Source organism: Rhincodon typus, chromosome 2 (genome assembly GCF_021869965.1).
Source record: "Rhincodon typus isolate 14 chromosome 2, sRhiTyp1.1, whole genome shotgun sequence".
Lineage (NCBI taxonomy): Eukaryota > Metazoa > Chordata > Chondrichthyes > Orectolobiformes > Rhincodontidae > Rhincodon > Rhincodon typus.
The window spans coordinates 122892964-122907872 of record NC_063333.1 but is presented as its reverse complement, the minus strand read 5'-3'; the positions used below and the strand labels follow the sequence as shown (position 1 = coordinate 122907872).

The 14909-nt window shown below is 44.2% G+C and overlaps 1 protein-coding gene across 4 annotated transcripts in view; it reads right to left on the bottom strand.

Annotated features, from left to right (window-relative positions):
- Window positions 1-602, bottom strand: part of mrs2 (magnesium transporter MRS2) — a 39773-nt gene extending 39171 nt beyond the window's left edge. For 2 of the 4 annotated variants that reach the window (XM_048616625.1, XM_048616631.1), the window contains exon 1: window positions 45-602. In XM_048616625.1, coding sequence (XP_048472582.1) covers window positions 45-255 — 211 coding nt within the window. In that variant the 5' untranslated portion in view covers window positions 256-602. The remainder of the gene's footprint in view (window positions 1-44) is intronic. The other 2 variants (XM_048616645.1, XM_048616637.1) reach the window with 2 other exon arrangements.
- Window positions 603-14909: the final 14307 nt, after the last annotated feature.

The following is a 14909-nucleotide window of genomic DNA, read 5'->3' as shown; positions in this document are numbered from 1 at the left end:
AAATACAGCTTCAATAAATTTGTGCATCCTAAATGCATACTCACACTGCCTGTTTGCGCTGAACTGGAAGATATGTTGGGGATGAATTTCCAATCCGCATGCATGCGGTGCGGATGTTCTTGTTTCATACACACACTTTGAAATCTTACACATGGAACCGTATTTAAAAGATGAAAAATTAACGAGACCGGCTTTAAGAATGGCCCGCTCTTTGAAAGAACGTAGCAAACACCTGGACAGTCCGTAAATCTCCATTCAATTCTGGTTTGAACTTCCTTCACAGCCAAAGAATAATTGAGACCCAATAAATGATCGCTTCAGCGACGAAGGGCATGAAGTTCTCTCCCGGAAGAAAACAGCAACAGCCGTAAAGTGTCTAAATTAAAAGCGACCTCCTAAAGAAACTTTCGCAAATACGAATAAAGACCGGCTGTCCAGAAGGTTGTTATGACTACATCACGGAATATACAAAGCAAAGAAATGCGCGAGGTTCGAAAAATCCAGGCAGAATTCGAAATTAGAATGTATCCTTTAGTAACAGAGTAACAATTCCGTCTCAGGGATCCAACCCCGGAAACTGACATGTTTCAATGTGCGCAAGCGCGGCCCGGCCGGGTGGTATCCGCATGCTCAGAGTTGTATTCTCTTGGCAGAATAAAGGAGCAAATTACTGCAGATGATGGAATCTGTACTGAAAACAACAAACGCTGAAGATGGACCCACTTGTCTGTCCTGAGCATGTTACAGTGAATCACAGCGCAAACTGGAGGAACAACATCTCATCTTCTGACTAGGCACTTTACAACCTCCTGGACTTAATATTGAATTCCACGCCTTCAAACTGTGAACCAACTCCCATTTCTTCCTTTTAGTTTTATTTGTTACATTGCCACCTCAGTGGGACTGCCTGCTCTTTCAAGTCTAGCAGTTAGACACACCATTATTCTGAGGTAGCAAGAACTGCAGGTGCTGGTGTCAGAGTCAATATAGTGTGGAGCTGGAGGAACACAGCAAGTCAGGCAGCATCAGAGGAGCAGGAGAGTAAACATTTTGGGTTTAAACCCTTCACCAGGACTGGGGAGAGGGAAGAGAACTGGGAAATAGGGGAAGATGGGTGGGGCTGTGGGAAGGTAGGTGGGATGGTGATAGGTGGATGCAGGTAGGGAGTAGTGGAGATTGGTCAGTGGGAAGGGAATGGCAAATAGGTGGGAAAGAAGATGAACAAGTAGTGTCAGTTCAAGGAGGCAGGGTTGAGAGGGAGGGTTGGATGTGGGTTGAGGCCAGGGGTGGGGAGATTTTGAAACTGGTGAATTCTAAGTTGAGGCGATCGGGCTGTAGGCTCCCGAACTGGAATATGAGGCGTTGTTCCCCCAGTTTGTGTGTGAGAGCATGGTGACACTGGAGGAGGCCCAGGATGGACATGTCACGAAGGGAGTGGGAGGGGGAGTTAGAAAGGTTGGCAACTGGAAGGTGTTGTGGCTTATAGTATACAGAGCTCAGATGCACCATGAATCTGTCACTGAGTCTGCGCTTGATTTCATTGATGTAGAGGAGGCCACATCACAAGCAACGGATACAGTAGACCAGGTTGGAGGATGTATAGGTGAATCCCTGTTGGATTTGGAAAGATCATCTGGGGGCCTTGTACGGAGGTGAGAGTGGAGTTGTAGGTGTTGGGGTAGGTATAGCACCTCCTGCACTTGCAGGGACAGGTGCCCAGTGTGGTGGGGTTTAGTGGGGTGTGTGGAGTGGACGAGGGAGTCACGGAGTGAACGGTCCCTACAAAAGGCAGATAGGGGTGGGGAGGGAAATATCTCTTTGGTCGTGGGGTTGGATTGCAGGTGGCGGAAGTGGCGGAGAATGATGCGCTGAATGTGGAAGTTGGGGTGGTATGTGAGGACCAGGGGGAATTCTATCTTTATTTTTGTTGGGGGGAGGGGGTGTGAGCTCAGAAGTGTGGGAAATGCAAGAGATGTGGTTGAAGGCATTTTCGATCAACAGAGGGGGATGTTGTGATCCATGAAGTAGGCAGAAATCTGGGATGTCTGAGAGTGGAACGTTCCATCTTGGAAGCAGATGCGGCAGAGGCAGAGGAATTGGGAGTAAGGGTGGGTGCGAGGAGGTGTAGTCAAGGGAGTCGGTGGGTTTGAAATAGATGTCGGTGCTGAGACGGTTACTGGAGATGGAGATGGCGAGGTCTAGGAAGGAGAGGGAAGTATCAGAGGCGGTCCAGGTGAATTTGAGTTTGGGGTGAAAGTAAAGGTGATGACTTGTTCAAGCTCCTCATGAGAGTATGAGGCAGTGCCATACAGTCATCAATGTAGAGGAGGGAAAGGTGAGGGATGGTGCCAGTGTTAACAGCAGAAGAGAGACTGTTCCACATATCCTTTGAAGAGGCAGGCATTGCTTGCACCCGTATGGATGCCCATTGCCATCCTTTTAGTTTGTAGGAAGTGGGAGAAGTTAAAGGAAAAGTTGTTGAGGGGAAGGACAAGCTCCATTAGGTGGATGAGGGTGTCGGTGAAGGGAGACCAGTTGGGCCTGTGGGAGAGGAAGAAGCAAAGGACTTTTAGGGCATCTGTGTGGGGGATATATGTGTACAGTGATTGAATGTCCATGGTGAAGATGAGGTAGTAGTGTCCTGAAGATAGGTGGGGAGTTCCTGGACCGGGGAGTCAAGGTGGGTGGAGATGTATCCAGTGGGGCTGGAGCAGGCAGAGACAGTAGGTCGACCGGGGAAGATCGGTTTGTGGATTTTGGGAAGGAGATAGAAACGGTCGGTGCAGGGTTGGGGAATGATTAGGTTGGAGGCTGTGGGTGTGAGGCCTCCTGTGGTGATGAGGTTATTGGTGGTCTGAGAGATGATGGTTTGGTAATCAGGGGTGGGGTCATGATCAAGGGGGCAGTAGGAGGAGATGTTGGAGAGTTGGTGCCTGACTCCACGATGCAGAGGTCAAGTGTGCCATACCACCACCACACCCCCCCCTTATCATGGGTTTGATGGTGAGGTTGGGGTTGGAGGGAGCGGACGGCTGTGCGTTCCATTGGGGAGAGGTTGAAGTGAGTGAGAGGGGTGGAGATGTTGAGGCGAGATGATGGCAGTTGGAGATGAAGAGGTCGAGGGAGGGTAGGAGGCCTTGGGTGGTGTCCAGGAGGATGAAGTTTGGTGGAGGCGGGAGAAGGGGTCTGTTCAGGGTGGGTTAGACTCCCGGTCAAAGAAATGGGAGCGGAGGGGGAGGTGGAGATGGCAGAAGAAGAGTTTGAGATCCAAACGTGAACGGAATTCATTGATGTGTGGGCACAGGAGAATGAAGGTGAGTCCTTTGCTGAGGACTGACCATTTGTCCTCAGTGAGGAAGAAGTCTGGGGGTATGGTGAATACACTGCAGGGCTTGGGGCTGGGGCTAGGTGTGGGGCTGGGACTAGGTGTAGAACTGGAGCAGGGAGCGGGCTTGGAGACTGTCTCAGGAGTTAGTGTGTGTATGGGAACAGTCACGTGGGTGGAAGCAGACCCTTACTCTGTCTTTCTCCACCCCCTGTCCAGGAACTCACCACCAACTTTCGGAACACGATCCATGCCCTCCATCTCTTCCAAGACTTTCAATTCCCTGGCCCCCAACCCCTCATCTTCACCATGGACATTCAATCCCGTACACACGTATCCCCCACTCAGATGCCCTAAAAGTGCTCCACTTCTTCCTCTCCCACAGGCCCAACTAGTCTCCCTTCACTGACACCCTTATCCACCTAATGGAACTTGTCCTTCCCTTCAACAATTTTTCCTTTAACTCCTCCCACTTCCTAAAAACTAAAGGGATGGCTATGGGCACCCATATGGGTCCAAGCTATGCCTGCCTCTTCTTGGGATACATGGATCAGTCCCTCTTTCGCTGTTGCACTGGCACTATCCCTCACCTCTTGCTCCACTACATTGATGTGGAAGTGCCAGAGTTGTATTGGGTTGGACGAGGTCAGAAATCACATGACACCAGGTTGTAGTCCAATAGGTTTATTTTAAAACGCAAGCTTTCTGAGCTTCACTCCTTCAGGTGTTAGTGCTAACACCTGAACTACTAACACCTGAAGAAGGAGCGAGGCTCGTAAAGCTTGTGTTTTCAAATAAACCTGTTGGACCATAACCTGATGTCGTGTGATTTCTGACCTTGCCTGCTACACCGATGACTGTATCAGTGTTGTCTTGTGCTCCCATGAGGAGCTTGAACAGTTCATCAACTTTACTAACACCTTTCACCCCAACCTCAAATTCACCTGGACCATCTCCAATACCTCCCTTCCCTTTCTGGACCTCTCTGTCTCCATCTCCAGTAACCGTCTTAACACCGACATCTATTTCAAACGCACCAACTCCCATAGCTAGCTTGACTGCACCTCCTCTCACCCACCCTCCTGCAAGAATGCGATCCCTTACTCCCAATTCCTCTGCCTCCGCCGCATCTGCGCCCAAGATGGAGTGTTCCACTCCCAGACATCCCAGATGTCCTCTTATTTCAAGGACCACAACTTCCCTCTCTGTAGATTCATGATGTCCTCAACCGCATCTTTTGCATTTCTCGCACTTCTGCCCTCAAACCCCGCTCCCCCCAACAAAAATAAGGACAGAGTTCCCCTGGTCCTCACCTACCACCTCACCAACCTCCGCATACAGTGCATCATCCTCCGTCACTTCCACACCTGCAATCCAATCCCACCACCAAAGAGATATTTCCCTCTCCACCCCTGACTGCCTTTCATAGGGACCGTTCACTCCATGACTGCCTCATCTGATCCACACTCCCCACCAACCCCACCACATTGGGCCCCTTTCCCTGCAACCGCACGAGGTCCTACACCTGCCGCTACACCACCCCTCTCACCTCCGTCCAAGATCCCAGACAATCTTTCCATATCCAACAGGGATTCACCGATACATCCTCCAATCTGTTCTACTGTATCCATTGCTCCCAATGTGGTTTCCTCTACATCAGTGAGACTAAGCGCAGACTCAGTGACTGATTTGCGGAGCATCTGCGTTCTGCATGCTATAATCAACTACACCTTCTATAATCAACTAGCAACCTTCCAGTTGCTAACCATTTTAACACCCCCTTCCACTCCCACTCTCTTGGTGACAAGTCCATCCTGGGCCTCCTCCAGTGTCACAATGATACCACACAAACTGGAGGAACAATGCCTCATATTCTGCTTTGGGAGCCTGCAGCCCGCTGGTCTCAACATTGAATTCAAAATCTCACCACCCCCGGCCTAATCCCATGTCTAACCCTCCCTCCCATCCCCACCTCCTTGACCTGACACTACCTGTCCACCCTCTTTCGCACCTATCTGCCCCACCTTTCCCACTGACCAATCTCCACTACTCTCTACCTGCATCCACCTATCATCATCCCACCTACCTTCCCCCAGCCCCACCTCCCTCCCCCTATTTATTTCCCAGCTCCCTTTCCCCTTCCCAATCTTGATGAAAGGTATAAACCCGAAACATTGACTTTCTTGCTCTTTGACGCTGCCTGACCTGCTGTGTTCCTCCAGCACCGCACACCATTATTCTGCCATTCTCACATTCAGATTACTTAACCTTAACTATCAACATTTTGTCTTCACCAGCACTTTACACCCCACCATAGCATAAATGCTGTCCCCTCCACATGTCACTTCAGATATGATGAAGAGTCATCTAGATTCGAAATGTTAGCTTGCTCTCACTCTTGGCAGAATATTGTATCGATGCCTGGTCTCAAACAAAATCACAAACATAATGATAAAGGAAATGATCTGTGAAGTTTCACTACCTGATAGACTTGTCTGATTTTGGTTTAAGGTTCAAAAGAGCACAGCAACTTGAATACATATAAAGAAAATTTAAATTTCTGTAACATCTTTCATAACAGCAGCATATACCAATGTACTTACAGTCAAGGATGAACTTCTGAAGTGTAGTCACTATTGTGATTTTTAAAAGTCCTTTCACAAGATGTGGGCATTGCTGGCAAGTTCAGCATTTGTTGTCCATCCATAATTGTCCTTGAGAAGGTGGTAGTGGGCTGTCTTTTTTTAATCACTACAGTCCATGTAGGGTAGACCCATAATGCTGTTATGAAGTTCCAGAATTCTGACTCACACAGCAAAGGAACAGCAACATAGTTCTAAATCTGGCTTGGAGGGGAACTTGCACGTGGTGGTGTTCCCATGCATCTACTAGCTTAGTCTTTTTAGCCACTCTACGTTGTGTGTTTGAAAAGTGCTGTAAAAGTCACCATGGTGAGTTGCTGTGATGCATCATGTATAGAGTAAACACTGCTGCCAATGTGTGTCAATGGGGCTCAGTATTTAAGGTAGTTGATGGGTGCTAATCGAGCAAACTGCAGTGTCCTGAATGGTGTCAGAGATAGTAGGAACTGCAGATGCTGGAGAGTCTGAGACAACAAGGTGTAGAGCTGGACGAACACAGCAGGCCAAGCAGCATCATAGGAGCAGGAAGGTTGACGTTTCGGGCCTAGACCCTTCATCAGAAATGAATCATCTGATGAAGGGTCTAGGCCCGAAACGTCAGCCTTCCTGCTCCTATGTGTCCTGAATGGTGTCAAGTTTCTTTCGTGTTATTGAACATGCACTTATTCAGGCAAGTGGAGAATATTCCATCACATTCCTGACCTGTGTTTTATAGGCAGTAGACAGGCTTTGAGAATCAAGAGGTGAGTTAACCACAGTAGAATTCTCAGCCTCTGATCTGTTCCTGCAGTCACTATGATTATATGTCTGGTCTAATGGTTATCAATGATAATCCCCAAGATGTTGGTAATGTGGAAGCTGGTGATGGTAATGCCATTGACTTTCAAGGGGAAATGGTTAGATCTGCTTTGCTGGAGGTGTCAATTGCCTGGCAATTGTGTGGCATGAGTGTAACTTGCCACGTATCAGCCCAAGCTCAAATGCCATCCAGGTCTTGCTGCATATGGACATAGACTGCTTCCATGTCTGAGAAAACATGAAAAATGCTGAAAACTACAATTAATATTAGAAAAGGCAACATACCACAGGAGGTAGACAAACAGGTGGTTGTAAGAACGCAGCAAGCCAGGCAGCATCTGGAGGAAAGGAGAAGTCAATGTTTCAGGTATTACCATTCCTCCAGATGCCGCCTGGTTTGCTGTGTTCTTCCAGCCTCCTGTTTGTCTACCTTGGAACCCAGCATCTGCAGTTTTTTTTGTCTCTTACCACAGGAGATTTGGTGATGGAAGTAAAACTGTTCAGTTGTGTGTAAGAACACTTCTGGATATATCAAAAAGGCAACATAAGGATTCTCATAATGAATAGGTAGTGTCCTTACCGCTGAGCCAGGGTTCAAGTCTTAACCTGCTCCATAAGTGTGTTGTACTGTCTCTGAACAGGATGATTAGAAATGTTAACGTGCCAAAAATATTTTCTGTCCACAAAACTAAGTGTCCCTCCACATCAGGTTGGCTGATCACTGCCAACTAAATCTGTCTGGGGTGTCCTCATGTTGTATCCAGAATTTAATGTGCATTTTGTTGAATCAGGTTGGACCTGAACCTGAACTCTTGGCTCAATGGTAGGACACTACCACTACGCCACAACAGCCCAAAATCTGTGGCCACATCAATCCATCATTGATAATCTGCAGCTGCATTGACCAACAATCATTGAAGCTTTAATTAGGGGTCTGTTTCATATTCTGATGGTATAATTACATAGCATTTGAACTGGTTCAGAATAAGCCGCCCTGGTACAGAAGACCCATGATCAGCAGTTAATTGAAATTACTGATTGACCTGAATCTTGAACTGCAACAATTATTTGAACGAATCGTCAGTTTAAATTAATGTAATTCTGTAATTTTCAAGCCCCATTGGCCATGTTCCAGTTGATAATTAATTATGATTGGAACCATCACTGATTCACAAAGGACTTTAGATATTTTCCCAAATCAACTTGTTCAGAGATATTATACACCTCTGGAGGAGATAGAACTTAACCCAGGTCTCCTGGCTCTGAGATAGGGACACTATCATTGTGCCACAAGAGGCCTTCATGGCAGACTTCATGCTTAGATCAATCTAATACAGATTGGCTCAAGCATAAATTTAGACAAATAAATCTTGCAAAACTGATATAATCTACAAGGCAGTTTGAGCACATTTTCCCAATTGCCCCACCACTAGAAAATTTTGGAGTCAAAGAAGCACTGAAAATTTGTGCTTTCAAAATTAAAATATTTTTAAAGGATGCTTATTTATGTTAGATAAGGGTATTAATGTAATGGTGAATCAAAATTTCATTAATGTCAATACTCTGCCATTCAGAATAAGGTCGGAGAACATAATTTTAATAAAAATATCATTGTATATTTTATCTCAAATTCCAATTGCTTTTTACTTAAAATTGAAGTTTTTTTCTAACGTTAATACACTTTAAATGAATTTAAATTAACTAAGTTTAATTTTATGCTTGAAATAATTATAGAACAGCCGATTGCCAACATTTTTGAGATTCGCTGACAAAAGCAGTGACGATATTAACAGTACTATATTCGGAGCAGAGCTTTGTGCATGGGATTAATCACGCCATTATATGTTTTATTATATGTTATTATATGTTATTCATGTTCTTTCTGTGAAGATCTTAAATGGCTTATTTTTCTGAAAATTATAAATATAAAAAGTCATTTTATTGGGACACATTGGAATGCTAACCAATGTTAGTTGTGTGGCTATAAGGGACAAGAGTGGAGCAGTGATAAAGTAACATCATAGTTGGTGATTAATAACATAATATAATATTCTTTTGGAATGCTTAAACAGAAGTATCAATGCATAAAATTATGAATGCTGGAGATATTGCTACATAGCCTCAACTATGTCTCAAATATTTATTGCTGTCTATTGTGTATTAAACCCCTTCTGCACACAACAAACACATTTTCCCTAGCATGGAGAAAATGGATGAGTAGGACTGGCAACAGCATTTGCCAGGGCAGGACAGTCTGTGGTCATTCCACCTGAATCTTAGTTGTAGTCAGGAAGAGGCAAGACATCTTTCTGTCTGCCCAAAACATACATTCACATATGCAGTAATGTGGGCCACAACCCTTGCCCCTTACCGTTTTGTAATTTCCATGGATGCCTATTGCTGTTGTCTAACATTACAGGTTAATTCTCAGGTCAGAGCTGAAATGGAATAAATTGTTTTATTTTTTCCATTGCGTCAAGTTGCAAGTGCTCCACCAAGCACCTCCCTTTGTAAAAGTGTAGTGTGTGTGCATACTATTACCTGCCCTAATGTCAGTATCAACAATTTCCAAGAAAGAAGAGGAAGTGTGGGTAACTGTCAGGAGTCAACATTGGATCTTAGGGCTGTCTGGCCTGGTGCTGGATAAGTGGGAGTTGGGGTGACCCTGTGGGGAAGGGGTGCTGGAAAAATAGCAGACAATAGTGTCAGGATGTTTTTCCATTCTCACTACCAGGGAACTTCTATCAGGGCAGGTCAGGAAGCAGGTCATCTGCCCACCCCATGGAGGCAGGCATTAAATTAAAATCATTAAGCCCCCAATTCAGGACAATTTTGCAGCCTCTCTGTCATTTTGCTGGTGGTGGTGTGGCCTTTACTGTGAGCAGAAGCCACCAGCTAAATGGAGCCAGCCTGCCTGTGGCAGACGGGTCAGGCAGCTGGAGATAATGGCTCCAGGCCAGCAAGTGGAGCAGCACATTATCACAAATCACAGTTATGTCCATGATCAATTTTAGACATTTCACGAATGGAATTGGTGAATTTAAGTCTTAAGTCTTACCAGTACAAATCTCAGTTCTTATTCCATCATGTTCCATTATTCCTTTGTTTATAAAGTTCAGGATCAGTTATATCCTTTTGAACTCTTTCTCAAAGTGGCTGCCACCTTTGTACACATACGCCCAGGTCTTTCTGTTTCTGTACCCCCTTTAGCATTGTATCCTTTATTGCATATTGACTCTTCTTGTTCTTCCAAAACATATCAGTTCATGCTTCTGTGCATTACATTTAATCTGAAATGTGTTTACACATTCCAATAGGCTGTCAGTGTCCTCATGATTCTATCACTATCCTCCTTGCTGTTCTCAATGCTTTCAAATTTTGTGTTGCTGCAAATTTTGAAATCGCCCTGAATATCCATGGGTGACTAGAAGCGTATGTCCAGTGGAGTTCTGCAGGGATCAGTTTTGAAGCCCTTGATTTTTGTGGCTTATATAAATGATTTAGATTTGAATACAGAGTTGATCAGTAAGTTCACGGAATGGCATTAAAGTTGGTGGGGTGATAAGTAGCAAGGAGGATAGCCTTAGATCACATGAGGATATAGATGAGCTGGTGAGAAGGTCTGATCAGTGGTAAATGGAATTCGGTCTGGATAAGTGTGAGGTGATGCGTGTGGGCAGGACAAACAAGGCAAGGGAATATGTGATGAATAGTAGAACTCTGAGAAGCATTGAGGATCACAGGGACCTTGTGAGAAAGAAGAGAGAGAGAGAGGAAGAGAAAGTGTGAGAGAGAATGAAGAAGAGGAAAGAAGAAAGAGAAAGAAAGAAGAAAGAGAGATGGAGAGAAAAAGAAGAAAGGTAGAAAGAGAAAGAATGGAGAGACAAAGAAAGAAGAGCAATAAAGAAGAACCAGAGAGAGTGAGAGAAAGAAGAAATGGAGAAAGAAAGAAAGAAGAAAGAGAAAGGGGGTGAGAGAAAGAAGAAAGATAGAGAGAGAGGAAGAAGAAAGAGAAAGAAGAAGGAGAGAGAGAGAAAGAAGAAAGAGACAGGGAGAAAGAGGAAAAAGAGAGAGAAAGAAGAAAGAGAGAGGGAGAGAGAAAGGAGAGAGAGAACAGACAGAAAAAAGAACGAGAGAGAATGAAACAAGAAAGAGAGAGGGAGAAAGAAGAAAGAGAGAGGGAGAAAGAAGAAAGAGAGAGGGAGAAAGAAGAGGAATAGAGGGAGAAAGAGGAAAGTGAGAGAGAAAGGAGAAAGAGAGAGAGGGAGAAAGAAGAAACAGAGAGAGTAAGAGAAAGAAGAAAGAGAGAGTTCATCAGTCTGTTAAGCCAGATAAAGTGGCTAAGAAGGTAAATGGGTATGTGCCTTTATTAGGTGAAGCATAGAGTTTAAGAGTGGGGAGATTATGCTGGAACTTTATAAATTGGTGGTTAGGCCACAGCTAGAATATTGTATACACTTCTGAAATCCACATGATAGGAGGGACATGATTGGATGAGAGAGGCTGTAGAGGAGATTTACCAGGACAGTGCCTGGGCTGGGGAGTTCTATTTATGAAGAGAGATCAGACAGATTGGGTTTTTTTAATTCATTCACAGGATGTGGGCCAGCATTTATTTGAACCTGGGTCCCCTGATTATTACCAGGATCTCTGGTTTAATAGTTCAGTGATTATACTGTTAGGCCATTGCAACCCCCTGTTTTCATCCGAGTAGTGGAGACAGAGTAGGGACACTAGAGAGATTTTTTTATTCATCAATGGCCAGGCCAGCATTTATTGCCTATCTCTAATTGCCCAGAGGGCAGTTAAGAGTCAACCACATTGCTGTTGGTCTGGAGTCACATGTAGACCAGACCGAGTAAGTACAGCAGTTTCCTTCTCTAAATGACATTATTGAACCAGATGGGTTTTTCCTAACAATTGACACTGTTTTCTTGGTCATCATTAAATTCTTAATTCCAGATATTTTTTGAATTCAAACTTCACCATCTTCCATGGTGGGATTTGAACCCAGGTCCCAGAACATTACCTGGGTTGCTGAATTAATAGTCTAGTGATAACTCCACTAGGCAATGACTTCTCATACGTATAAAATTAGGAGGGGCATAGATTGCGTAGACAGGAAGGAACATTTCCTCTTGTTGGAGAGTTCAATGACTAGGGGACATAGGTTTAAGGGAAGATACAGGAGGTTTAGGGGGGATGTGAGGAAAGATATTTTGAGCCAGAAGGCGGTGAGAACCTGGAACTCACTGCTTGTAAGGGTGATAGAGGCAGAAACCCTCATAAACTTTAAGAAGTGCACTTGTGTTGCTAAGGCATACAAGGCTATGGGCCAAGTGCTGGAAAATGGGATTAGATGGTTAGGTGTTTGATATTGACCAGCACAGATTTAATGGGTTGATGGCACTTCTTTCTGTACTGTAGACTGCTACGATTATGGCAATTCAAATTCAGGTGATTATATCTATTTTGTACCCCCTGAGATTGAAGCTGTTATTGTCTTTCAACAACTGACGTCAATCTAATGCCATAGTAGCCACCTGATCTGTCCACTATCTACCACATCAAGACTCATTCAAGTGAAGTGGCTTGGTGGGATACATAATGCCTTAGAATCTTAGTCACTAGGAGTTATTTGGTTAAGTGGTCTTTTTTCAGCTAGCAATATATTCTGCATGCGCTAGTTGGGAAGAAGGCATGAATAATGAGATTGTTTATTTGATCCTGGGATGTGTTTGCTGGAAAAGCCACCAATTATTGCCTACTCTTAAATCAAGGTGTTGAACAATATACCCTCTGTTGATAATTAACATTTCGAACTCTTAGCAAGGATATTGCATATAATGTATCAGTATTCTTTGGAGTAAAATTTGGCCAAAGCTTAGAATTATACTTACAATGGATTTGGTTATAAATTATCTCCGAATCTGTTTCCTTGTTTCTGAGATCACTTTTTTTTGATTGGTTTCAGGGCTTAGCCTTGGATTTCCAGTTCAGCAGATTCATTAGTATTTCTACTTAAAAAGGAAATAAGGTGCAATGTTATGGGACTAAAATTAAAGCTCTTTGCAAGAAACAGCAGAGGCACAATACGTTAACAGTCTACTTCTACCTTTGATTCTATGATTCAACCATTCCATAACAGACCCACATAACAGACAGTTCGGTTGTCAGACCCTACCGAAATACTCAAATTCGAGTTTACAATGGCAAACGCCAAAGTTGCTGCAATGATAACAGTTTGATGGGTTAACTACATTAGTCTTAAGCCAAAGTAATGACTGAAGAGGCGTTTGAGATGGATCAATTGACAAAGTCATTAACCACGCTTTCCTTGGGATTTTGTCATGACTGGCACTCTACAGTGTGATCCACGGCATGAGAGCCTGATTTCCAGGATTTGGATGTAATTAGACAGGTCCCTCCACTATAGCAGCTTACTCCCCTTCACCTCGAGTGCCTGTTAGTTTGTACTACATGCAGCTTGGGCATGATTAATTAGGGTCATAGAGTCACAGAGATGTACAGCATGGAAACAGACCCTTGGGTCCAACTTGTCCATGCTGACCAGATATTCTAAATTAATCCAGTCCTATTTGCCAGCATTTGGCCCATATCCCTCTAAACGCTTCCTATTCATATACCTATCCAGATGCCTTTTAAATGTTGTAATTGTATCAGCCTCTACCACTTCCTCTGGCAGCTCATTCCATGCATGCACCATTCTCTATGTGAAAAAGTTGCCCTTAAGTCTCTTTTAAATCTTTTCCCTCTCATCTTAAAGCTATGCACCCTAGTTTTGGACTCCCCCACCCTGGGGAAAAGACCTTGTCTATTTACCCTATCCATGCCTCTCATGATTTTATAAACTTTTCTAAGGTCACCCCTCAGCCTCCGACACTCCAGGGAAAATAGCCCCAGCCTATTCAGCCTTTACCTATAGCTCAAACAATCCAACCATGGCAACATCTTTGTTAATCTTTTCTGAACCTTTTCAAGTTTCATAACATCCTTTAGCAGGGAGACCAGAATTGCATGCAGTGTTCCAATAGTGGCCCAACCAATGTCTTGTACAGCCACAACATGACCTCCCACTCCTATACACAGTGCACTGAACAATAAAGGCAAGCATACCAAATGCCTTCTTCACTATCCTATCTACCTGCGACTCCACTTTCAAGGAACTATGAACCAGCACTCCAAGGTGGCTTTGTCTCCCCAGGACCTTACCATTAAATATATAAGTTCTGTGCTGATTTATTTGCCTTTCCAAAAGGCAGAACTTCAAATTTATCTAAAATTAAACTCCATCTGCCACTCCTTGGCCAATTGGCCCATCTGATCAAGATCCCATTGTACTCTGAGATAACCTTCTTTGTTGTCCACTACACCTCCAATTTTGATGTCATCTGCAAACTTACTAACCATACCTCTTATGTTCACATCCAGGTCATTTATATAAATGATGAAAAGCAGTGGACCCAGCACCGATCACTGTGGCACACCACTGGTCACAGGCCTCCAGTCTGAAAAGCAACCCTCCAGCACCCTTTGTCCTCTACCTTTGAGTCAGTTTTGTATCCAAATAGCTAGTTCTCCCTGTAATCCATGTGATCTAACCTTGGTAACCAGTCTACTATGAGGAACCTTATTGAATGACTTACTGAAGTCCATATAGATCACATCCACCGCACTGCCTCCATCAATCCTCTTTGTTACTTCTTCAAAAAACTCAATCAAATTAGTAAGACACGATTTCCCATGCACGAAGCCATGTTGACTATCCCTAATCAGTCCTTGCCTTTCCAAATACATGTAAATCCTGTCCCTCAGGATTCCCTGTAACAACTTGCCCATCACCGATGTCAGGCTCATTGGTCTATAGTTTCCTGACTTTTCCTTACTGCCATTCTTAAATAGTGGCACCACGTTAGCCAACCTCCAATCTTCCGGGGCCTCACCTGTGGCTATTGATGATACAAGTATCTTAACAAGGGTCTAGCAATCACTTCCCTAGCTTCCCATAGAGTTCAGGTCCTGGGGTTTTATCCACCTTTATGCATTTTAAGCCATTCAGCACCTCCTCCTCTGTAATATGGACATTTTTCAAGACATTGCTATTTATTTCCCTGTGTTCTACA